The sequence below is a fragment of the Phaethon aethereus genome, assembly GCF_964289735.1.
Source record: "Phaethon aethereus genome assembly, chromosome: 5".
Lineage (NCBI taxonomy): Eukaryota > Metazoa > Chordata > Aves > Phaethontiformes > Phaethontidae > Phaethon > Phaethon aethereus.
In genome coordinates this window covers 23865984-23892092 of record NC_138579.1, presented here as the reverse complement: position 1 = coordinate 23892092, position 26109 = coordinate 23865984, and the positions used below count along the sequence as shown (strand labels likewise).

The 26109-nt window shown below is 38.6% G+C and overlaps 1 protein-coding gene across 1 annotated transcript in view; it reads right to left on the bottom strand.

The window, feature by feature from the left end:
• Positions 1-15504: 15504 nt before the first annotated feature.
• SEL1L (SEL1L adaptor subunit of SYVN1 ubiquitin ligase) overlaps positions 15505-26109 on the bottom strand; it is a gene marked incomplete at its 3' end in the record, with an annotated part of 31610 nt that continues 21005 nt past the window's right edge. Inside the window, exons 14-21 of the mRNA XM_082000711.1 lie at positions 25555-25617; positions 24678-24765; positions 24263-24411; positions 23534-23699; positions 21883-21957; positions 20587-20759; positions 17147-17275; positions 15505-15708 (exon numbers count right to left, since the gene is read on the bottom strand). Coding sequence (XP_081856837.1) covers positions 15505-15708; positions 17147-17275; positions 20587-20759; positions 21883-21957; positions 23534-23699; positions 24263-24411; positions 24678-24765; positions 25555-25617 — 1047 coding nt within the window. The remainder of the gene's footprint in view (positions 15709-17146; positions 17276-20586; positions 20760-21882; positions 21958-23533; positions 23700-24262; positions 24412-24677; positions 24766-25554; positions 25618-26109) is intronic.

The following is a 26109-nucleotide window of genomic DNA, read 5'->3' as shown; positions in this document are numbered from 1 at the left end:
TTAACTTTTTTATAAACATCATAGTATAATGTTAATTTCCCTTGTATTATTTCTGTAAATATATAGACGATTATGCTACATTTAAAAAAAAATTGGTAAAAAGTTGGTTAAAATGCTATACCCTAAGTTTATACTAGCAAGCAGTGTAAAACCTTACCAACAGGAGCAGAGCTGTAGGGTGACATACTTGGCATTAAGGTCATAGCTTTGACACTACTTCTTTCCGGCCTTTACTTCCAATTATCTCCAGTCTGATCCTGTAGACTGAATTTGAATTAGCACTTGGAGTACATTAAATGAGCTCCTGGAGTTCTTCTGACTCAGTTTTATCCCAAACAAAATCAGTCTATGTGCTCTGAGATGCAAACTGAAGCGCAGTAAGCGCAGATGATCAGGACATTGATTTCAGAGTGCATTCCTGCTCAATGCACTAATATATTTGCACCTACAGTTTTTCAGAAAAGAAAGGAATCCTGGAACCCTGATGCTTGTCCCCTGGTATCTCCACAGGACTGCATTTTGTCAGTGTTTTCAGTCTCAATCTCTGAAATTTTACACCCTTAGTTTTGAAAGAAATAGGACCTTCCACACCATTCACCTTATATGCACTTTTAAAAGACAGTGAAAATTGATCGCAGAAGTCAACAGCGGATTCATAACCTCTACCCGGGGAAGCAATCTTACCCATACAGGGTACTACCAGGAGCAAAAATGTCAGAGCAGGAGAACCCAGAAACCATGATCTTGTAGCTGATGTCACCTTGGCAACTGCCTCACTGACTGGAAAAGTCACCACTTCTCCAAGAGGGGCAACAGGAGCCCTGCATAGCAGAACATCTTGAGAGATCTGCAACACACAGAGATATACTATTTCTCATCTTCATTTGCTGATGCCAGACTTGAGATAGCTGAAAATTAAGGACTCTATAAACATGATGCATTTAGCCCACTCACAATATGGTTTTAACCCCCCCACAGTCTGGGTTTCTCAACCAGGGAACTGTACCAGTTGCCAGTTTTAACAAGATAGCTGGCAAGGTAGCACAAACAAGGACTCGAGATGGGGAGCCTGGCCACTACTAAGATGTAGCTGTTGCTTTTCTACCTTGCGTTTCTTGGACTGCTATCTAAGTCAACCACACAGCAGAGTATTAATTATGTCACTGATGTAGTGAGAGATCCAAGGAAATCATGTGAAGGGGAGATCTGCAGTTAAAGACCAAGGTAGACTGTTAAGTCCTTAATGATAATTAAGGAAATTAATCATAAGAGAGTACGGCAAGTCAGAATTGAGATACAGCGAAAGATGTGGGAGAAAAAAAATCTGACTTTTTCTCTTTGTGGAAAGTTTAATGGCCATGCTCTTGATGGTGTTCATATTTTTAAAATAATTTAAAGTTACTACTATAAAAGAGCAGTGATCTTTTATATCTGTGGAATACAGTTGCCAGTTGTATTCCTGCATCTAAGGAAAACGATGTGTTAGATCTGCTTGGGAGTTACTGCTACTTGCTTTGTACTTGAGATCTCCATAGGAATATCATGAAAAGCCTTCAGTGTTATACAGAAGAAGTAAAAGATTTACCTGACAAAAGCACGGTACAACAGATCAAATGTAGTTCACAGCAAATACCGCTTTATGTTATAATCAGTCAAATCTGAAAATTCTTGGAAAAGAGAGAACCTAGCCATCTGGAAACCAAGTATTTAGGAAAGTCATATGCCTTGCATAATCCCATGAAATACATCTCACTGGAAATGGGGGAAACTGCTTTTCAAGCTTCTTTGTGATAACACAAACTTTGTTTACTAACATAAAACTGTTTATCCGGAAAATATTAAGGCAAAGTCCAGAACTCAATTGTCTGTGTAACACAAGGTATTTTTCAGTCGTCTCAGCAGAAAAAAGAAAAAAAGAGATCAGTCACATGCCACAATTAGTGAGCACAAGCATTTTGCAATCGAACTGTAGTTTGACACTTACTTGCCCTGGTTTGGGCAACTTACTGGTTTGTAAGTTTACAAAACGCACATTTCACAGAAGACGAGAATGATTCATAGCTGATTCACAAGCGAATAAGCGCCAATGTCTGCCAAATTTGTGCCTTGACAATACTAAAAATGCCCTCAAACCGATACGCTGAAGTTATTCTAAGGGTAATTCCCAACGAAAGGAGCAACTGATTATGCGTAGATGTGAAGCGTCGCCTGATCTAGTCAAGCAGTCCACCATTTCTTTCAACTTATTTCTCTCTGAAAAACTGAAAATTTAATCAAAAAAGGATTAAACCACGGGGATAAAAAAAAATCAGAAAAGTTGAGTCTGATTACAGCCAAACAGTCAACACAACAATTAGCAAAAATCGACAGAGAAAAGTAGAGCTGCAGTACAGAAAAGGTATTTAACACAGGAACTAGGAAAATGTGCAGAGAAGGGGCTGTCTGGTCGTATATGAACGTAAAAATCCACTTTGCATGGAAACATGTAATTTGAGCTTTTTTAACCTATAATTTACATAGCGTAATCAAACGAGACGACAGAGAGACGACTGGTGATTTTTCTTTGCCTTGCAATTTCTTAACCACAGAAAAACATCTCAAAAGCAGCACAATTCAGTAGGCTCGGGAAAGGAAAAATCCAAAACATGAGTAATTGCACAGAGCAGCTGAGGGGTAGGCGGGTACAAGCAGCTTCCACATGCTGCTGTTAATGACGCATTAACCCTTCTGCAGACGCAGGGTACCGAGCTGCTCGCACTTGCACGGACGCCCGGCGTGCGTTCTTACAAGTAACGGACAGCAGCGCCCGCCTGGGAGAAGACGAGGGGGGGTGCTAGGCTGCCTGTCATACGCCGCCTCCATCGCAAACGGCCACGAAGGAGGCTGCAAGGACCGAGGGGGGACAGGTGGAAACACGGTGCAGATGGTCACGGCTGGGGGCGGGTGAGCCCCGGCCGGGGAAAGGGCTGCAGCGCCGAGGGGAAACTTCAGCTCCGGCGGGGCGGGCAGCCGACGGGGCGGCCCCGCCGACCGAGGCTGCGGCGGCAGCGGCGCCGAGTGCGCCCAGGGGAAAGCAGCAGCCCCAGCTGCGCCAGCAGGGCCACCTGCCTTCGGGTTGGGTTTCCTCGGCTCCGGTTTCGGGAGGTCCTCCGCCTGCCTCGGCACTAGCGCAGCCCGCCAGCCCAGAGCCGGGTACCCCTTCTGCCCTGGCTGTCAGGAAGGGAGAGCGCGGGGGTCGGCCGGCCGGCCCCGGGCACGCACGCAGCTCTCCCCGGCTCCGCGGCCCCTCCTCCGAGCGCCCCCGGCCCCGCGGACCTACCTGCCGGCGGCGGACGAGGCGCTCCGCGGGCCAACGCTGCGGCCGCCCGCGCTGGCGGACAGCGCGCGCAGCCCAGCCGGCGGCGCGGCCCCCGCCCCGCCCCCCCGCGGGGCCGCGGCAGCGCGAGGCCGCCGCCATTGGGCGCTCTCCGGCGGCGCCAGGGGCCGCGGCGCCCCATTGGCCGGTGGCGCCCCGCCCCGCCCGGTGGCGCCCCGCGGGGACGCGCTGGTGCCCGGCGGGCAGCGGCCGGTCCTGCCTGCGGTGGAACGGCCGGAGCGGGCGGCCCTGTCCTTGGTCCCGGGATTACGCCATTTAACTGTTTTCGTGGCCTGCTCTTAAGGAACCAAAGTCAACCCACGTTCCTGCCTGACAGGTAGAGGTGTGAAAATAAATGTGTGTAGATCAGCAAAAAGATACCCCAAAAAATCATTCAACTGTCATTCTTAAGGGCTTAAGTATGACATTATTTGTTTGCAACTGATGATTTTGTGTACCCGCTTCTAACACAAACTAATGCGTGTCTCCATCCTTTTCTTTGTCCCTGATGAATTTCACAGATCAGCAATTAAGTCATAATAAGTATTATTACACTTATAGATAAACTTATCTATGTATTATAATACCCATATTAACTTTGTTAGTCCTGACATACTTAAGTGCAACGTCCATGAACCACTTTGTTTTTAAACTGTTAAATGGTGGTAGTACTACTGACCTAATAATCTAAATCCTATTTCTGCTTTTAAAGGTTTCAGACTGCCATTTGCGTATGCCAATGCCTTTAGGGAGGTTTTAATTTCTAATCCTACTACCACCCCTTGAAGGCTTCTGACGAAAGGCGAGCTGTGGAAAACGAGCACGCGCATCACCCATACAGACGTGAGCAGGGATGCGTACGCACGCACCCGTTCACAGATTTGGAGAATGACTCTGGAGAGCTGAGGAAGTCACCAAAGGGCTTCCTTGCTTTGCAAGCTTAGAGATGTTAATAACCTTAACATCTGCATTAAACATTATCGTAACAGCCTTAATTAGTATTTGGGAACTGACTGTGAAAAACCTAAAATATAAATTTGTATTTTATATATTATTTTAATTAATAATATATATTAATATATCTATTAATATAGATAATTATTAATAATTATTAATAATTATTTTAAATATATATTTTATAATATAATTTTAACTCTTCTCCAGGCGAGCTAGCAGTTTTTAAAGTGCTCTTGTAGAACACTGGGAAAATCCTAAATGGAAAGCGTGAGATAACCACGCAACTGTGGTAACTGACTCCAGGCGTGGCCATGTAGCACATCTGGTCCACCTGGTTTTGTCTTGAAGGTGCTTTCAGAGAAGTTTGGAGGTTCCCTACGGGTACGTGCTAACCTGGGGAGATGCGCTAAGACGTGCACCCGCCACCCGAAGGGAAAAACCGAAGCTCCGTGGTGCAAGTGGGGGGATGCTCTGGCACAAAGCGCTCACACGAGTGCCAACTACAGGGGGTTGGGAGGGAACAACGCACAACTCAAACATTTCCAAACAGTATTTGCGGGTCACGAATCGTCTTATCCAGCAGTATGAAGTGCAGATTTCCCAAGCACAACTAGTCATAAAAAAATACGTGTAGCTGCACGTACTGCCCTTGGACCAAGATGGATTTAGGCTGGTGGCCACATTCATTTACATGTGTAAAGGTTAACTACAAGGGCATGGGCTAGTTCTGCTCAGGTACAGCTTGTGTCTTTGTTTCTTCTCATAATGAATTTATGAGCCAGAAGAACTACAAATTAGTTTTCCAATTGATTCCCTCTGTCTTCCCCATTGTTAATAAATTCAGGATCCAGAATAACATCATTGACTTCTGATGTACTGGTCTGGGAGAAATCCTGACTAGAAAGACTCCAAGGCTGGCAACCCTCTCCTGGTTTTGTCAAGTCCTGAACTCCACTTTCTTCTTTTTCTCTTTTCATTTCCACACTCCCCCCCCACCTTAATAACAGCACCAGCATCAGCCATTACAGAGGAACTTCTAAGAACAGCAGCACTATGAGCCTGTAGCCACGAAGGCAGCTACAAATGCTACCACGAGCAGTCCAACAGCGGCAGTGGTTGCCCTACCTCGCATTGCTAATATGCACAGCATGAAGTTTCATCAATCAGGTTGTAATTAAGGCTCAGCACCAGAAATACAAGTTATGTTTCCCACCTTTGCCGTCCTTTTCACCCCCAAGCGTGTTGACTGATAACCTTTAAATGGTTTAAAAGTTGAGGAAAGGGATGTTTCTTCATTTAAAACAAATCAAAGGAAAAAGGCTTGCATATAATATATTGCTTTTTTAGCACTTTCCCTCCTTTATGTAGATTAACAGGCTTAAGCTGGCTCTAGCACTGATTACTTTTTCTGATATTAAGTTAATTGAAGTTCCTGTATTCAACAGCCTTTTAAAACACAGCGGGGGGAAGACGATTTAGAACGTTTCTCTCAAACTATTTATTCCATCAAAGTTATGACACCATTACCATAGCATCAGACAGCTCTGTTTAATACCACTATTCTATTGGGACTTGTAAGAAGTTTTTACTTCTTTGTTTCCAAAATACTTTTACTAATAAGATCTAGAATGGAAGGACTAGCAGGTAACATACCTGTTACAGGTTCTTACAGTTTTTTGAGTCTTCTCAGAACTAAAAGCGCAGAGAACAGTTTTGGTCAGCCCTGAAGTGGTCAGGCAGTGGGACTAGATGGTCATTGTAGGTACCTTCCACTGAAGTATTCTATTACATCAGAGAATCAGAAACAGAATTACTCCATTTGAATAATTAGACATTAAATTTCTGGTTGGAAACTGCTACCCATACAATAGAAAGAGAAGTTAGAACATACTTGAACTTCCCGCCCCCTCCAAAAAAGAAGTAAGGAGAGAAAAAAAAAAGCAGGGAGAGAAAAAAAAAAATTAAACACACTGCAGAGAGTCTGGTTTGCCTATTTCAAATAGTTTGGGTTTGGAAAAAAAAAAAGATTATGTCCTTCCATTTTCTAGAAGATGACATAATGTTGCATATTAACCATAAAAGTACAGCATTCTATTGCTGGTATTCTGACCTATGTTAAAAGTGTATTTCTGATGAGAGTCTGCAGGGTTAGAGCATGTGAGATCATAACTATGAACACATGTACTGAATAACTAATGGCTAGAACGATCCCGATTCTAATTTATTTTGAATATACACATCACCTGACTTCTCATTCTTTCAACTTGACAGATAATTAGGGTTTTTAATGTTAATATTTCATTATAAAGATTATATTAATAATTCATTACATCTTGGGAAACTCTTAATTATGCTATTTTATTCCACTATAAACCAACAATGATTCTCATGCAAGCTTTACTGCAGATTTAACTGAATTCATCTGTTAATAGAATTAAATGTATTTCATTGTATTAAATGAAGTAAGGAAGTGTGATTTAACCCTTAGTGGTAACCCAACAGAGGCCCAATTCAGAAGTGTACAGAAGCACTTGCACAATTTTTTACCCCTCTGGACCTGCTTCCACAGTGAAGTACGTACTTCACATACTTCTTTATAGCGTATCACAAAGTACGGCCTCACAGGAGTGTTTGTTCATACATGCTCCTCAGCCCATGGGTTGATATTGACACAACACAAGAGCAGTTAAGAGAAAATAAATGTGTCATGCCAAAAAATTGTTTGCTTGCTTCGCCTTTGCTTACCTTATACGCACGTCAATGTGTGTGAATGGTCTTTGCTTCAGCCAGCACAGGCAAGCCTGAAAGAGCAGACTTTGGGAGATTTCTGTAATTGTGTGTCTCAGTTACAGCAAGATTTGTTTAAATCTTAAAGTAGCTCTGGGACAAAGGCACTGGTTCCAGTACAGCAGGCCATCACTTTCATTTCCCATTCATAGACTGCGCATTCTCCCCAAGGAAAGAAATTGCTCAGGTGTCCAGGTACCTTGGTTTGCTGTTACAGGGCAAAACAAAAGCGAGCAGTAGCTGCAGAGCATGTTCTGCCTGCAATTCAAGCAAGAAAAGAGTCTGTAGAATAGCAGTGCCAGGAGGGTTACGGCTAGTGGAGTAATTTGGAAGCATCAAATGCTTAATATAAGCACGGGGAGAGTTAAAGACTTATCAAACGTGTCCACTTACATAATTTGAAATCTTCTTTTCTGTAGCTGCATGAAAGTCTTCATGATTTGGCTTCTCAAAGTCCCGAGGAGACAGTGGAAATGAATATTTTATTTGTTGTGTTTATATAAGGAATAGTATTTTAAATTGACACAGTCTATCTTTTGTTCTAGCACCTTTCACAGTATTGAGACACTGTATTTGAAATGTTAAAAAAAGGGATTTATTTTTAGTTTATTTTTCTGTTCATTTTCAGTATTTACCGTACAGTTTTTCACTTTTCAGCCAAAGGGTTATTTGCAAACTGTTTACTCTAAATATGACAGCTGTGTTTTATGACACTGAACTAGTATCATCAGAAACATTTGAAAGTATTTCCTATCAATCTGTCTTTTGGATCTGAACTAAGAATGACAAATGTAATGCAAGCTTTTGGAGGTTTGTAAACTCAAATGTAGTAACAGAAAAAAATTTTACATGTGCAAAAAATTTATATGTTTTTTCTATCTCTATGGAGCTTTTCACTGAATATGCAAGGTATCAGAGTAGGCAAACATAGTTAATATACAGCATTTGCTAAAATGTTTGTTAGTTGAGAGATAATACATTAATGAAGAAACCCTTCTTTCTTGCTCTGTTTTGAGTAGTTCCTATCTGCTTGCACCCTTTGCCTTCCATGGAGTAAAAGACTCCTAGTAGGAAACTGAGTAAGGCTGTTTGTTTAGTAAAGGGGCAGAAAAAGCCAACACAGCTGCATGTAGTGAGATCACCACATTTATCTCATTGGGTCTGAATTCTCTTACTATAGTCACCTCCCTTCTGTGCAATGTTCTCCAGCTTTCAACAATCAAGTCAGACTCAAAATTAATTTCACAAGATATGAGATCCTTTAGTTATCCAATTACAGATGAACATTTAACTTTACACTCTGGATTCCACAAGAAGATACACATATTTTGGTGTGGCTATTCTTCCTAATGGACTGTCTAGTCCTATAATCAATGTGATGAGAACCAGAAATGAAACTAAACATGACCTGCAAAAATTAACTCAAGTCCTCTTGATCTCACAGTATCAGTAACGAAGCTAATCAGCTACTGGAAAACTCACCAAACATGTAGATTTTCAGGACTTTAGCCTTTGAATTCAAAGATGGATGATTCGCCAAGAAGCATCCTTTTTATTATCAAAAGTTATAAGGCTTAAACTGGAACATGCCACATATTTCTTTGGTAGTTTTAACGTCAGCTGTAATAATGACTTTAAAGTCTATGAATTGTATTTGATCCCTCCCCTCCCACATAGCTATTTTTAATACTAGTAATGCAAGCAAGCTTTTCCTTTGAAATTGCTCTTGAATAGATCTGGGGAAACTTTCCAAAGTAAAAAACAAAACAAAACAAAAACCAAAAGAAAAGAAAAATCTTATTTAGAAGCACCTAAAATGCCATCAATTAGTGGAATTTCAGTATATTGCGTAGTCCAGAGCCTACCAAACTTGAAAGTAAGATTGGACAGAAACAAATACTGTAAAATATTGTAAAATACAAATTTCAAGATATTTGGATAGCTCAAATATTTCACTAGATGGTCTCAGTGAAAGTGATTTTAAAAGACATCATCACCTCTTGCTAAACATTTTCACTTGCTTTAGTGGGAAAGAATTTGTAGTCTTAAGAAAATCTGGATTTAACTTTGAAAAAGTAGCCACTGTCCTGGAAGCTGTGCCCAACTAGTCCACATTTTATCTGTACCTGGTATTCCAAAAGATGTTGCAAGACAGACTGGTATGAGAGCAGGTTGATGGATATACATATTAAAAAAGCTTTACCAGTCCAGGGAAGGTAATTCTTTACCAGGTCTTTCCAGAAGCTACAGTGACTTTTTTAACGTTGGACTTCTGCTCTACAAATATGAGGCAAATAAGAGTACTGAATTATTGCATTTTTAGAAATAATTTTATGAAGTTCTTGCAACCAAACACTCCTTTCTCTCTATCTATGCATGTGTGTGTAGATGTACATACACATATGTGTGTAGATACACACACATCCTCCCATGATGTGACAATGACTGAAAGTGTGGAAGTTACTTCTTTCCTAATCTTTGAGGCTTAAAATATTTTTTAACATGTCTGAGTCACCATTTAACATCTGATACCTCCTTGTGGCTGCAAACACACCCCCCAGTGACAAATTTTTTTGCAGCAAAAGCAATTAATTAGAAGCAATAAAAAGAAAAATTTTAGTATGAATCTTGTACAGAAATGGAGCCACATTCATAAATAACAGATGGGAACTGGAACATCTAATTTTACAGTACAGTTTATGCCTGTGTTTAGGAGGAAGAATGAGTATGAAGAAAAAACAAGCCTAGAAAAAAAATAAGGAAGGAAATACAGAAAATGCCTGACAGCAGAATTGGAGAAATACTTTACGTGTTTTGCGACACAAAAATTAATATTCTTCCAAGTTATTTTAAAAAAATCTGGAATTGCAACCTGTGTTATATGGAACGCCCAAAAACTTGGGTAGCAAAGAAATAAAAACGTGAGTAACCTATCCCTTAAGTGGAGGTCTGCTTGAAATGCTGCTGCATTCAGAAAACCTTACCAGAATAAGTGGCAGTAGCACCAATACCTTTCGGGGCATTCTGTCTGAGACTTACTACAGAACCCAGTTACTCTCCTGTGGAAGTTAAATCACATTTACCTCTTGCTATCTGAAATGCAACTACAATGGTGCTCCATCTCCACTTACTTTTCTCCCTGAAAATGAAGACTAGATGTTAAAGTATTCATTACCTGGATAGACAGTACACTGCCTGCCCTCAACTTAGCTCTGAAAGAAGTAATTTACAGTTTTCTGAATTTTTTTTTTTTTTTTTTTGCTATAGTTAGACTAGAGTGACTTTTTTCCTCAACAATTCTTTATAAAAATAGGAATTAAAGTCAGGATTCAGAAACCCCATTAAGCTCATGACCATTTAGAAATGAGGAAGAACATTTTGGTATTATACCAAATCACACATTCTAATGAAAGAGGTGTTGCAGGTTTACAAACTATACTTTCTATTAACATTTTAATTTTAAAGGAAGCGTTTTAGTCTTAGACTGAGGAGAATAAAGCAACATAAAACCCAAACAAAACCAACCAAGCCAGGAAACAAAACCAAATACATTAGTTTTCAATGAACATTATTCAGTGACTCTTTCATCTAAAAAAAACCCAAATCCAACAAACCAACCAAAACACAAACCAACCTCCCCCCCTCAAACACCCCAAAACCCCACAGTTGTTTATATACCTGTCACTCTATTCCCACTGCAGAAAACAACTCCCTGTTGAATACAGGCTACGAGTAAAGTAAGGTATCTACACTTCTGACCCCACCACACTTGAGCGCATCAGCAGTCGCATCTCAAGCCATGGGCTCTTTTGGAAGGTAAGGGATGACCTCACTAAGCTTGAGCTACATCAGTCAGACTCAAACTGGTTTTAGTACCAGCGTTTCCTACTTGCAACAGGTGCTACTGGCAGCAGCAGACAATGTGGGAAGCCTCCAAATACCTCAGAAAACTAGGTGACTTGAGCTGATGCCTGACACAGTTCACCTATTGATGCCTTTCACAGCTGTTACCATTGCTCCCTCACTCTCCTTACTTTCCTCCTCCCTAAATTGTTTTCTTCCAAATTAATAAACACATTGGAAAGCAAACCAACATAATACATTTATGAGGGAGGACTTAAGAGTCTCAACAGGTGGAGCCTGAAGGGATCAGTCAGTGGAAAAAGGCCTGAAAAGCAAGCCAGCCTGTCAGTAGTCCCTCCCCCAGTGCCTGTTTCTAGTCACTGTATTATCCCTGTATTAGTACTGAAAATGCAATAGTAACCCTAAAGTTACTGGTTGCTACTCTAGAATCACGCAGCAGTTCTGCGTCTGCCACACACAGTACAGATGCTGTATACTGGAGAAAGGGTCACAGACACACACACAGAGGGCAAGTTTCTATCATAGGTGAAGATACAATGCATAACTTTCTACTCCCCTTTCTATGAACCTCCTAAAGTAGCAGATTTATTTTTTGAAGAGGAGTAGAAGTGAAAGAAGTGTGAGTATCCTTAGAGGAAGTGGCATGTATGGGTGCAGTGGCATATATCACTGCATACGACTAACACTGACATCCTCTGTTATCATAACCACTGTGAACACTGCGGGTAACCACACAGGTGGTATCTTTATTTCACAAGATTAAAGATACAGTACAAAATGAATCTGTACATCTTTCTATTAACAGAATTTGTTTACACAATTATATTACATTTGACCAGCCTTTATACTGATTTTAAATACAAAATAAATTTACAAAACTCCTGCAAGACCCTTTAAAGAACTGCAGCTGATAAAAACAAAGGGTTCCCCACCAATAGTCCCTATTTGCCATATGCTTTTCCAGTAGTTCAAATCAAACTAAATCTTTTTAGTTTAATATTCTCTGAAACAAAAATAGAATTTCAGTTCATTGTTGCCTATCTAAAAAGGAAGCAACTTGCAAAGGTGTGATCCCCTTTTATAGGCCAAAACTAGCACATAATAGGTGGAAACTAGGTAATGCATAGTCTTAGAAGTCCTTTTACAACCTATGTGTTAATGTACTTCAGAAAGAGTAACATCTGATTTTTTTTTTTTTTACTTTAATAAGAGCAGCTGACTTACGGAAAAGGACTAAAAAGTGAATAAAACTGTCTCATAAGAGTCTCATCTGGATGTTTATATCAAAGGCCTTATCTTCTATTACATTGTCCCATAATGGACAATATAAAGCAAGGAAAATGATTTCAACTGACAGCTCTGGGACAAGTTTCAGAGTGATGAACTAGAATGCTCTTTTCTCAATAGTTCAGCATTTCTTTCAACCAGCAAGAATAATAAATGTGTTTGATTAATAATTTGAGATGCAGAACAATGTCTTTCCCCATATCTTTCCGCAGTTTTCCTACACATAAAACTCCCACTGACAAGTTACTGCTCTGTAGCTCCATTCTCCATGCAGGAAAAGAAGAGCATGTGCCCAGGAAGGTCAAAATAGGCAGGCTCTGGTCTACGTTACTATAGACAAAGAACACAATTTTTCCACTCAAAGCACGCTGAACACACCCAGAAAGGCTTCTCTTAAATGAGGTTTCCCTTCTAAAATACTCCTGCATATAAACTGTAAGACAAGCTGTGAGCTACCAAATGGGAACAGTACTTCACTGCAGTAAACTGAGCAACCCAGCTCCTTCAGGAAAAAAGCTTCTTGATAAACTGGGCGCACAAGAAACAACATACTGCTAATGAGAGTTAAATATACTTCTCTTGAAATGCAAGTTCCAGAACAGAGTAGCAAGGGATTGTCACAAAAACTTAAGTCATGTTGTAGACAACTGATTTAGAAAACCTATTCATTTCTTTAATCCCTGAGTTAACTCGCCATTACTTATGGTAAGTACCTTTTTACTACTACCACTTCATTCAAATGAATGTCATCTGAAAAAGTTAGTGATAGTAATTTGGTGGAAGGGAAAAAAGCAGGAGAAAGACTTCCTTATTGCTTCTTCAAAAAGCAGTTCTTTAAAGTTAAATAACTTGCTGGTCTTCAATTGTTTTCTTCTGCTGATTTCTTGGATGTAAAAATGCAACAAGTTCAGTGAAAGTCAGCTATAAGACTGTCACATAGCAGCAACGATGAGAGGTTCTCATGCAAATAGGATAGTTTTTAGAATTTAGTTATAGTAGATCAAACAACCAAAACATTTTAATAATGCAGTAACAAAATTGTTAAACATCCTAAGAGACCAATACCAATGAACCAATGGTATTTTACTGAAAAACATTTTCCATATTATCATCTTTTAATTTATTCATGCCAAGCTAAAAAGAGCTATTAAGTGACAGAGGCAAAAGTACTTTAGAGGGAGTGTTCAGAAGTCACAGATATCTTAGAAATGCAGCTGGGGAGTGCTGTACATTTTAGACACTACATTTATGTTCAATATTGTTCCATCTGCTAATGATGATTATGCCTGAACATGACATTCCTCTACCACATGCTGCAACTCTCCAAACTAAAATGAAAGATTTGTCTTCACATAACCAGCATAAGCATTTTGAAGTACTGAGAAGGTCTACCTATATTTTAATACTAGCCATCCATGACATTTCTGTCTACATAAGACTGGATTGCTTATCTTCTTTCCCAAACTACAGATATATTGTGCAATAGTCTCCTTACAAGTGTACCAAGTATGAAACCATACCAAAAACTCAATTCTAAATAAAGCATATTGATATGTTGCTGCCAATCCACTGGAAAAAAAAAATTTGCATGAAAGGAAGCCCTTAACCCTTTAAACACAACAGCTTTTGTCAGAAAGCAGCTAAAGCCTCCTCATTTGTATTTCATTCAGCTTTAAGACAGTATAATCAGCAGGTTTAATGCTAGTACAGAACCAAATATTTAACCGCCATTGCTAAATAAGAACAGAAACTTCTGCATTTCTTGCCTCTAAGCTACTCCCCTGCTGCTTCCCACCCCCAAGCCCTGAAATTATAGTTCAATAAAAATCGTTACTAAGAGAAGATTCCTCTTGCAGTCTAAAAACATCAGTCCCCAGGTCATGTTCTTTACACTCATTAAAAGGTCTTTGCACTGACCTGGTGGTATCAAGAAGCCATAAAAGATTAGTTTTCTTTCTCTTTATATTTTCTTGTTACAAGGGATCCTCAAGACCGCACAGCCCAGCCAGAGACGTTCTTTTGACTTTCTCATGTATGCCAGGTACAAGAGACATTGGCGACAGCCAGAGCACTGCTGTAATCTAGCATATGATTTTTATCAGTCAGCCAGACTTTGGAGTAGCATCACAGGCATAAGCCCATGCCCTGTTGATGTGAATATGCATCTTTGGGGCCCTTTTTTCTAGATGCATTAAACAGATGCATGCATGAGATACCACATACGTTTCAGAGGCATGAAGACCTTCTTGCAGTGCAGATCACTCATAGGATTGTTGAAAATTAAATACAGAACTTCCACCTCTAAACACAACAAAAAAAGTAAGCTAACTCACTGAGATTTCTGCCTCTGTTCTTGCTTCAGTGTCCACAATAATACTGGTGCTTTCTGCAGTCTAGACTCAGCCTCTTTGTAAGAGCAAGTTTAAATAATTTAGTAACACTATCAATTTGATTTTATGTCATGATGTATTGCAAAGGCTCCAAAAAGGATTTAGAAGGATGTGAGATCTGGGCACTGTGTAGGTATTTTCCACCGAGCTTTACAGACCCAATCTGTCCTGATCTGCCTCCTGGGCTACATACTGTCTGCTGAGAACTGCCTAGTCTATTGGGAATGGAGGAAAATACTCAAAAAAAGCACAAATGGAGAGTGGCATGTTTGCTGGCTTAGTTTTACAGAGTTTATAAATAATCCATGTTAAACCATCCAAGACAGCATAAAAGACCGAAGTGTAAGAAATACTAAGAAATAACAAAATAAGGATTGTAGAAATACTTGGGATGCAGATCATAATGTAAGTTCATACAGCTTTTAGACTTTAAATATAGTTCAGGTTCTTGGACTTAAATTGGCTGTAAAATTACTGTTATTACTTTTCTATAGGGCAGCTGCTATCAGGCAGGCAAAAACCTTCCAATGCTAGCCTTCTGCTCTCTTCAGGAGATGAAAAGGACTCTGAATAAAGAGGAACTAGATACAGCAGGCAACATTTTTGTAGTAGCACACTTGTGTTTCCATGAAAAAAGCCATAGTGTTATTCCATTGGCACTGAAATAACATTCAAATCAGTTTCAAAAGAATTTTTTTATCCCTGAAAAAAGGCATCATTCTAAGCAGCTTTCAGACTTCTTTTTTTTTTCCCTAAACTTCTTTGCGCCTCTTTTGGGGGAGGGACCGTTGATCCAAAGTCCTAACTCACAATGAAAATTCTTCCTTTTGGAAAAATCCAGTTCTTTCACTGAGGCTTTTGTTGCTATTGTGGTGGTTGATGCTCTGGTGGTGGTTCTTGTTGAGGCACAGCTGGCCGCAGTCCTGCTGGTCTGGGAATTGCCTGATGTTGCCTTTGTCTGTAAGCTATAATTGTTCCCAGAAGCAAGGCGATGATGGTCATAAGGTAAAGGTCCCACTCAGGCCCCAGCAGCTGGTCCATATCAATATGTGAGAATACCTCCCTTATCTAAGAAACAAGAAGTCCACATCATCATGTCAAAGAGCAAGAATGGGAAGTTACTTTGATTTTAAATTTTACTTGTAACATTTGTCACGTACCAGTTTTAAAACTTCAGTAGCTTTTTTTCCCCTTCTGAAAAAATAGTATCATATCAGTAACATTCTTAATTTCCAGGAGCTGAATGCCAGTAAGACTAAGAGCCATGCTATATAGGATGAGCTATTCTATTTTCTGTTCTAGAGATGAAAGTTCTTGATATGTAGCTCTGTGGCTTTCACATACAGAGCATTAAAGTACATAACTTAAATCAGAACGAGGTATGTAGCCATACTAGTTGTCTTAAAGAAAAGAGGAGCAAGTACCACACACACAAAGGCAGTGAACTGATCAGTCCATCCAAATTGGAAGCCCTCAGCAGATGACCATCAGTGACAGCATTAAGCCCCAGGGTACTTACATGGTACAATGCTGAGATTCATGCAGGTAAGGTACAGGGAAGTTAAAATGACTTGCTGTTAGTTTTGATTGAACTGCCTTTTCATCAGACTTCTATTTGCATAGGATTCCATAAGCATTTAGCCACCACACACTTCATGCTTCACTACTGTATCTGACAGTACTACAGTCATTGCCAATTTAAGTCTGCGCTAGCAGACTTAAAACTTGGAATATCAGTGTTCTGCATACTAGCTTATGCGAGTGCTACATGGGTATTGCTCATGTGATTTAGAGTAGTTTGACTGTCCACTCCTGAAAGTCCCCAGTCTCAAGACTATTAAATTTTGTCAAACTTAGCTGGATTACCTGAACCTGTGTTTGCTCTAAGTGGTAATAACTTCTGTAACATTTGAATTTATTAAGTAATCCTAGAGGCAGTAAGAAGTTAGAATACTGAGAAATATTTCAGACAATATATGGAAAGAAGTCACCTAAGTTCCAGGGAAATAATTTTTTTTCAGTGCCACTCAGCAAAAACTCTGCACAACAGCTAAACTATCTAATACAAATAATATTTTTTTCCCCATAGAAATCAAACACAACTGAAGTGGGATTGTTACAGCTGAATATAAAATAGCATGAGAATTAGGGCTACAAAAAAGTATTTTTTTCCCCAAGCAGCGATTATGGCATTGTAATCATCTGCTTAACTTTGATAGCAGATGGTTATGGATAAGAACAGTCAAACAGGTTAGGGAAATTCTCTTTAAGGGAAGAACAGCACAGAAGAACACTGGCTGTGCACACTTCAGTTTCACACAATTGCAGAAATAAGAATTAGGAATCACAGCTTCAGTAACTTTCTTAATACGCAACAACACAAAACATGTCTATCCTAAGTTTTCAGAAGGCTCAAATAAGATTTCTACTTAAGATTACAACTCAAGCTTCTTTAAAAAAAGGGAAATACATTTGTTGTTTTTCCTTTTAATTCTGCTTTACTTACATTGATTTCTCGTACATACTGCAAGGAATAAATCACTCCAAGCTTGCAAAGTGCTAGGAAGACTGGAACCTGAGCATCTGGGCTTGCTTCAGCTGCCATGTCGTAGAATCGTTTTGCAAGATGAATATCCTAAAGTTAAGAAAATACAAAGCTCAACTTCGAAGAACTTGAAAAATTAACCACAAGATGTAGAGCTTTTTCTATAAGCATTGTATACTGTCATTTAAATACAAGAGTTTTGGTCAAGTTAAATGAAAACATTCAGTAAAACTTCCCTTTTTTTTCTGAGGGATGTTCACCTTTGACTAGACAAGTAAAGGGAAGCTTCAATTTGAGGATGAAGCTATCATAACTGATGCTAGAATTGAAGCTCACAGAGAGATTAGTATTAACATATTCAACTCTTGCACCGTAAACTAAGGCACAGAGCATATAAGAGTTATCTAAATAACATCTCCAACACCACACCAATCATGAAAGACTGAAAAAAAACCACCACAAGAAGCAAGAAGAACAGAGGACACGTGTAGCTAAATAGTTTAACTTCCCTTGTTTGGTTTGGTTTTTGTCTGGCTCTGCTTCAGATACATACTGTGCAATGTTAGGATACTTAGATACAAACTGCCTACATTCACTCAGTCACTGGAAGGACAGGCCTGTGTACAACTTACCTCTGGAAGTGTTCAAAGTTGGACACTTAAAATAAGAGAAATCTCCAGGACTTCATGCCACATATGTTCATTTTATAATTTTATCCTGATTGTGAAATACTGTAAAGATTTTCTGCTCACTGATACAGCAAGGCTTAGTTTCATAACACATGTGGAAATAACAGTATGAAAATCAACACATTATGTGAATGAGATCTAGCTCATATTTTAATATTTTAATTCAATAGAACAACTCTGAATAATCCTTGAGCCTGAGAAGTCTGCTTTTTGTATAGCTATTTAGAAGAGCTTCCTTACCTCCCATGTACTGTGCTAGTATCAGTGTAGAAACAGATCCTAAATCATGGCTTATTTTCATTTCTAATTAGCAAGCACTTCATTCTGCTTATACATTCTTCACTCTCACTTGACAGAGAAGTGAGAACTGTAGGAGTCTGAGCTTTAACACACAAATAGCACTGAAATACCATGCCAAATCTTGAGAAGACCATGAGAAAATAATTAATTCATTCTTATTTTGAGCAGTATATGGAAACAGTCTTCATTCTGATATGCAGGCTCAGGAATTGGACAATATTAAATCTATGAAAAGTGTATAACAGTGTACAGGTGTGAGATTTCTGAAGGGGCTTAGTATTTGGCATTGACTTGGTGTGAGTCTGAAAACCACCTATGTATACAAAGCATAGCATAGAATCCTATGTGTAAGAAAGACTATTTATTCAGTAACTAAAGGGAAAATAAGGCAAAAGCTGTTTGTGGGAAAAAACCCAAACAGTAAGAAATACCGTATTTATTCAGGATTATCCAGAATGAACAAATGACCTGAACTGAAGTTTTTCAGGCCACCTTACTGGATCATTTTCCATAACTTTCAAGTGCTTGCAATCTTAATGGTGTGGACATAGGTTGGGAGACAGTAAAAGTACATATCCCTTTTTTCAACAGACTAAATCATTAGATACCATAGTGCTAAAATCTTTATACGACCCTTCCACAGGCCTCTAGTGGAAGAACAGACTTCAGTGGTAGACATGACCTGCTCCATCAGGAAGCATGACTAACTGTCACTTATTTTCATATGTGCTGAAAATTCAGCAGTTTCCATTCTAGGGAAGGAAAGCCAAATATTCTTTTTCTTCATTCCAAACTCAGCTGTAGGCTTTTTCATGAGCCTAGCCTCATTTTAGTCTTATCTAGTCAGTCCTAAATCTCCATCCTCTCATCTTACAGTTCTAAAGTTTTAAGACACAGCAAGCGAAGACATGTCCAGAATTCCTAAGACTGGTTTTGTACATGGAGTTTCCTTGCTTGGACATCCTCAGTGCTTCTTTTCCGTATCTGTATTAACTGTTTCCATTTCCCTGTCAGTTAAACTCCTCTTTCCATAGTGGATCTGTATGAGACGAAAGTCTTAATCATCTGGATAAAGCAAGGCTGCATACGTTCATCATGAGCCCCTGTGTACTCATTTCAACCATCTATGTGTAGCTATCTCTGCTTCAGGTTGGATAATATTCTGTGCAAATGACAGAATTAGGACTAATTTTTCTCAAATTCTTAGCAGTTATGCTGAAGATGATGTAATAACATTTTCAAAGTTTTTATTACTTGCTCTAATTGGATTGTTTTCAAGGCAGAAACAAACAAAAAAGTCCATGCCTGATAGGACTTTTTTGGTTTGTGGTGGGTTTTTTTTGTTTGTTTGTTTGTTTTTAAAAGAAAACCTCCCAACTTCAGTGCTGTTGCTTTTAGCTGCAGGGTCATTTTCAGAAGTTAACTAGTTTTGAGGGCTCTGTTAAAAAGAAAGGACAGTCCTAAAACAAAATTTGAAGATAATGTTTCAAAATAATGCTGTTTGTGTACTGTATTGTCACTTCTACAGCTAGATCAGTAAGGAGTTTTCAAATGTTGATTGCTTTCTCCAGCCAAAGTAACAATATTAACCTAAGACTTGCCTTTCACTGTTCTGACCTTTTGCCAAGAATTTAGGGGAAAAGCAGCAAAAATTGGTCTTTTAACAGACCAACAGAATAATTAAAAGGTGCATACCTAGACAAAAACCAAATGTCTGAAAGAGCACTGAAAATAAGGAAAATGAAACCATTTCTTACAGTTTCAGGTAACCCAGAAGATATTACTAAATTCATACACCAATTGCATGAATTAATCATACATTAAGGTAAGGTAGGCTGCTCAACATTAGTAAAATTTTAGTTAACTCATGGACAACAGTACACCATAGGCTGCCCAAGAGAACCAGATATACTGCCTTCCTTCGGCAATGTAGTTTGTAAAGCAAATTGTGGCCTAGCCAAATTTGAAAAAAACATAGCTAATAATCACATTGCTGTTGGTGCTTATGGTTTGTTACTTTAAAGATGCATAGAACTTGTTTTCAAAATGTCATGATATAGAGAACTTTTAACCAGTGCTTCAGAGGATGAGAACAATCTTGTGCTAAAACACTTTGACCCTGGAATTGATATGCATTCATTTCATTAGCCTTCAAAGTCTGGAAAGTATTACTCAAGCATATGCTCTGCCAATCTTCAGAGTTTTTGGCAAATAGTTTTTTCCCTGTCTATGCCTTATTTCTTCTCATAGCTAAGTGTGAAGTGGATATATTTATCCATTTGCTATTGGAAGACATGCTAACTCCTGCTAAGTGGTTATATAGTGCCCAAAGCCCAGTAGTGGTTATGGACTTAATCTAACATTAGTAAACATGCTGTAACAAAGCAGACTATCAGCCTACAGCTTACTCACCTGCTTGATGCCCAATCCCTTCTCATGCATGTAGCCCAGATTAAACATTGCTTGGGCACTGTGCTGTTGCTCTGATGCCAGTCGATAGTGAATAAATGCAGTTTCATAATCAACATCAGTACCAAAACCATAAAAATGGTAATCTCCAAGTTTAATTCTTGCAACAGTGTATCCTATAAATCAAGAAACAACAAAAAAGATAAAACAGCTAGGCAAAGAAAACCTTTTAGTTTCATATGAAGATGCACTTAAGGGCTTTAGTATTACTTTCCACAGTTCACACAAACTGTTGCCCTTTTCCCCTCTCACATAAACAGCTTTTTTTTTTTTTTAGATTTGGTTTAGCTAACCGATTTCTATTTTTGGGCAAGTCCTTTTCCCAGTAAAGCCCCTTTCCTAGTAATCCTACCACCATTTTTATTCCTATTTAGTGGCATCAGTTGAAAAGCTGTATCATGTTGTTCATAGCCACTTACTACAGAAAAAACTTTTCATTTGTTATACGGTCATCAAGGGCTTCAGCTTTGTTTTTAAAACAAAGACAGTGAAAACTTGCAAAGTAAAGTCTCTCATCATCATTTGGTAATTGAATACTTAGCTGTTCCATCCTCTCAACTTCTAACTTTCTAGTAAAAGCCAAGTAGGTCTGAAGATTTTCAGACAAAACTCTTGGGCTCCATTTGCATGATACAGTTGCTCTTAAGTAAAAAGCTAGTAGACAGAAATTAATGTAGATGCACCCATATGAAAGTTAGAGACCTCACACTGAAATATTTAATGATTAAGCTTAGTTTTGCTTATTTTAGGATAGGATCACAAGTACTAGAGTCTAAACTTGGGTTTGTTGGACATCAAGACTGTGTTCTTCACCACTAAGCTTTGCTTGCTTTGAAGAGGAAACTGCATTTCTTATAAATTATGACAAATATCAAAATCCTAGAGTACTTTGTATCTATTTTTTCCAAGTGGATTTATTTTTAGAAAAGTCAGTGTAAACATTCCTAATGCTGTTTAACACTGCTCTATAATTCTACATGGAATGGCAAAAAACCCCACATTTGTGTTTTAGTCCCTTTAATCTTCAGGATCTCAGAACGGCTCAGAACTGCAAGCGTATTGCAATGACATTATAGCTAACAGTAGAACAAAGAAGAACAACTACTCTGTGTGGAATATAACTAATGTTGAACAGGAGATAAACTTTCCCTCCTTCCCTCTTTCATAAAGAAAGATTAAATCAATCATTAATGGCTCTACTAAAAATAAACTAATTGGAATTGTGAGGTACAGACATACCTTGAGAAGCTGCTCTATTCCAATGAAGCAAAGCTCGAGGATAGGTTTCATTTTCTCCTACTATGCTAGCTTCTTCTAGAGAAGAAAGTAATTCAGTTAAATAGCAGCATGGTATATGCACACAAAACCACAAAAAACCCGCATGCTATTTAGAGTCAGTCTGCTGATAGGAACTAAAAACTTGAAGTAATCTGTGCTGTATCACAAACAAGATTCAACCTGTCTGAAACTTTTAAAAAAACCTTTCATTTATATGGTATTTCCATATATCTGCCCACACAAGAGCTTATCATTTCACCCTGAAATATTTCTTACCAAGTCTCTCTCCCATTCCTGCTCTAGGAGATTCTGAAGCATACTTGAGGAATGCCAGAAGATGCAAGACTTAAGAGTACAAAATTCAGGCTCTGACAAAGGTGCACTCAAAGGCTAAAGTATAAGCTATTTTAGTTTGACCATCTAAAAAACATGACTAGTCAAGTAAACCAAAAGCTTAAACTCCTTAACCTGCCAGAGACCGCATACTTTACACAGCACTGCTATAACTACTTCAGAAGTTATTTTACTTGTCCATGTCATAAATTGAGGGTTGCTGAAGTATCAGAGTTCAGACAGTTCAAAGGATTTGTAACTTTTTTCACTTCTAGTGTAAGTATGGTTTCAGCTATACTATCTCATAGTTGACATACAGATTCTTCTCTATAAAGTATATAAAATAATTTTAAATTCATCTCCAGTTGAGATGCAGATATATCTGAGTAATGACAATCAGACTTTTAACCCAGGGAAAGAAGCTATTTCTTTGCAAGCAGGCACTCGCAGCCAAGACTATCATTGCTGTAGCTTATCTAAAGATAAGTCACTAAGGCACCTTTGAAAAACATTAACTGGAAATTAAGATGTTAGATTAGCCTATCAGCCACCAAAAGTTGATTTTTATGTTAAGATATAATAGCCCTAAAGCTGGTAATGAAAGATCCAGATTCCTGGATTTGAGAACCATAAAGTTTAAAATACTGGGTTTTGTAGTTTCTGGAAAGATTTGTCACTTGTACTTCCATTATTCCGCTATGACCTCAAAGTCTAAGAAATCCATGTTCATAGAATCATAGAATTCTTTGGGTTGGAAGGCACCTTTAAAGGTCCACCCCCCTCTGCAATGAGCAGGGACATAGAATTCTAGCTACTTAGTTGCAATAAAAGGCCTAGGAGAAGTTGTTTCATATCTAACAGAATCAACTGCCCAGCTCTTCATCCATGCTTCAAGAGTAATGTAAGTTACCAAAAAATCTGAAAAAAAAGTGCTGAGAAAAGACACAAAAATAAAATGTTAAGGCTGTGTTTTAGAAGTCCAGGGAAGCGAATTTTCGGCACTGTGCAAGTTTCTAAAGTATTCTCTCACTATCCCATTTTTAAATCTTGTAAGTCAGAATTTAAGCATATTCTAACTTCTAGGCCAGTAAGCTATCCTTAGAGTTGAAAAGAAAAACTGACTGCTTTCCAGTGTGAAGAGCAGGGAAAAAAGTGTCTCACTGAAGTTCCAACTGAACAAGAGCTATGTAATTCTATCTTCAAGCATTCTAGCGTTCTACTAAATGGGCTACTGCAGGCCAACTCCAAAAAAACCTCCAGTACAAATTCAGGTCCTTACTCTGATCAAGTATGAAAGCAGCATTGCTTTGTGCAACTTCGTAGCCTTGTTCTGCCAAAAGAAGATACTGAACCACAGCAGAATTTGAATCACCATCTTTATAGCTGTTGTAGGCAGTCATCAGTCTTTCAGACCAACGTCCCCGTTCGCATACGTTCTTAAATAACTGCAGAGAAAAAAAAAAAAGGGAGGGGGTGTAGAAGACTGGTTGTCAGGAAGTTCAGAAATTTAGGTTTTGCAGGAGGTAAATGTTTAACATTCAAATGTCCATTCAAAATATTTACATTTCACAGGAAAACCTTGATAGACAAGCTCACTGCTTAAGACAGGCTTACTTTAAGATACAGGTTACTATGCAAATACATGCCAAGATTCAGATGCTTACTCAGAATTATTCTTAACATCAGCTTTTTTGTTATGCTTAAACCTATGTCTAAATGAAGAATTCAGTACTTCGAGAACACTGGTGTTTGCTTTGTATTACATTCTTTTGATTTTCTTCAGAGTTAATAAAGCAATTACAAATTTGCCATATCAACATAAAAAATACAGATTTTTCTCATGAGATACAAAGGAATTTGATAATATATCACTTTTCCTTTTGCTAGCCTTGCCTCTTCAGTAATCACTGAATTTCAGTTGAGACAAATTTCCTATATAAGCTGACATGCTTATATCCAACCTTTTGCAAGTCAGTACGATTTGACCTTTATAAATGGGTGACCTTACTTCAACAGCAGTATGACAAGATCGCATCACTCCAGTGCCAGTAGCATGCATCTGAGCGAGATTATAAAACGCCAGAATGTGGCCACCCTGGGAGGCCAAGTTAAAATACTTCAGAGCTTGCTTATAGTCTCTCTTGACTCCAATGCCATCTAAAAGAAAGAATAAGTAATTATTATTCACTCCTCCTGAAAAGCAGAGTTGTATGAAATGGAGTATGTACTTACTCTTTAAAAAATATTAAAGAAAGATTTTGTGAAAACGTTAGGGAAAAAAAAAGACAACAAATTAAAATAGAAAGTCAATGCAGTAAGACCATTCTACATGCAGTATATGTACACTTCTAATGCCACCTAGTGAACAGTTACTGAAAGGGCAGATGCTTAGACCCAGCAAATCATCATTTGATGCCACTTACTGTAATACATGGAACCTAGTTGAAGTTGTCCATCAACCCATCCCTGTTCTGCAGCCTTCTGGAAATACTTCAGTGCTAGCTCATAGTTCTGCAGGAAGATTTACTACAGTCATTACAACCTTGCAATACACCACAATTTAAATAAAGAAAGAATATGTGTGCACATGGGCACAAGTGCATGGGCAGATCTATATTACAGAAAAATTACAGCAAGATGGTCTAGTGCAAAAATATTCACCTGGTCAAAATTTGGAAACAAACAAAAAATGAAATAGCCTACAGTAATATAAGCATATCTTAAGTCTATAGCTATCTCAAAGCTGGCATCCACATGTAACATTGCTATGAATAGTTATGCTTAACAGAACAGATGCCTTGTTCTGTTTCTAGAACAATTATTTAACTCATTTCCTCAACTTTGGACTAATTCAACGTTTGAATATCTGTTTGCACAGCTAAATATAAAACTTTTGGCAAAAAACATTCTTGGGGGAAAAGCAACAAGGCAAATGAACTAATTAAAAGTTTCAAAGTGTTCCTCCACTCTCAGAAGAGACAAAAAACGGGGACAGTTAGGATTTATTCCACAAGAAAATTAGAGCTAAGTTCAAAACTCCTGCTAAAAATTCACACTGCTATGCATTCTAATAGCTTCAGCAACACTTTCGAACTTATTAGAGGGAACTCAGCAGGTTTCATAGACGATAACTCCATAGCGAATTTTTTTTCTATTACAGATTTCCTCATGGAGTCTTCAGTGTAACAGAAATCTTTACAATTAAGTCTTCTACAGTAATTCCCTCCAGAAAAAAAGTTTATTGACAACAAGAAGTTACACAATCACCTATGATTAGAAAGACGACTGTCAAAAGCTTACCACTGGAACACCTCTTCCATAGAGGTAAGCCATTCCTAATCCACTCTGTCCAACTGGATTACCCTGAAAACGCAGGAAAACACTTCTGTAAAGAAAGGCAAAACCTACAGCTACATCTTTCAAATTTGGTATGTCTTTGACATCACTAAAATAGTGCTTAAGATAGATTTGCTTTGTAACTTTGCTCCTAGTGAGAGTTATATAGGGAGAAAATAGCATCTTCAGTAACTTTTATTCAGTAACTACACAGGTGATTACAGGAAAAAGAGAAGCTTTCAACACCAGTTATCAAAAGTTTATTGTGAACTTTGAAAATGTCATCCGAGATGTAGAACCCACACCCATAGAAAGGTGGGGCACTAACAGCTTATTCATCTTTAAGTTTTTCCAAATTTGAGATGTTCTGGATGCTACAGAAGCTCCCAAAACAACTATAGGAACTCTGAGAATCTGTCTCAATTTAAAGGCAGATCGGTGGCTCCCCTGTGGACATTACTGACCACTGCCCCTGTGAAAGTATGCACCATGGTATTCTTTCAATGCCGGGACAGGCAA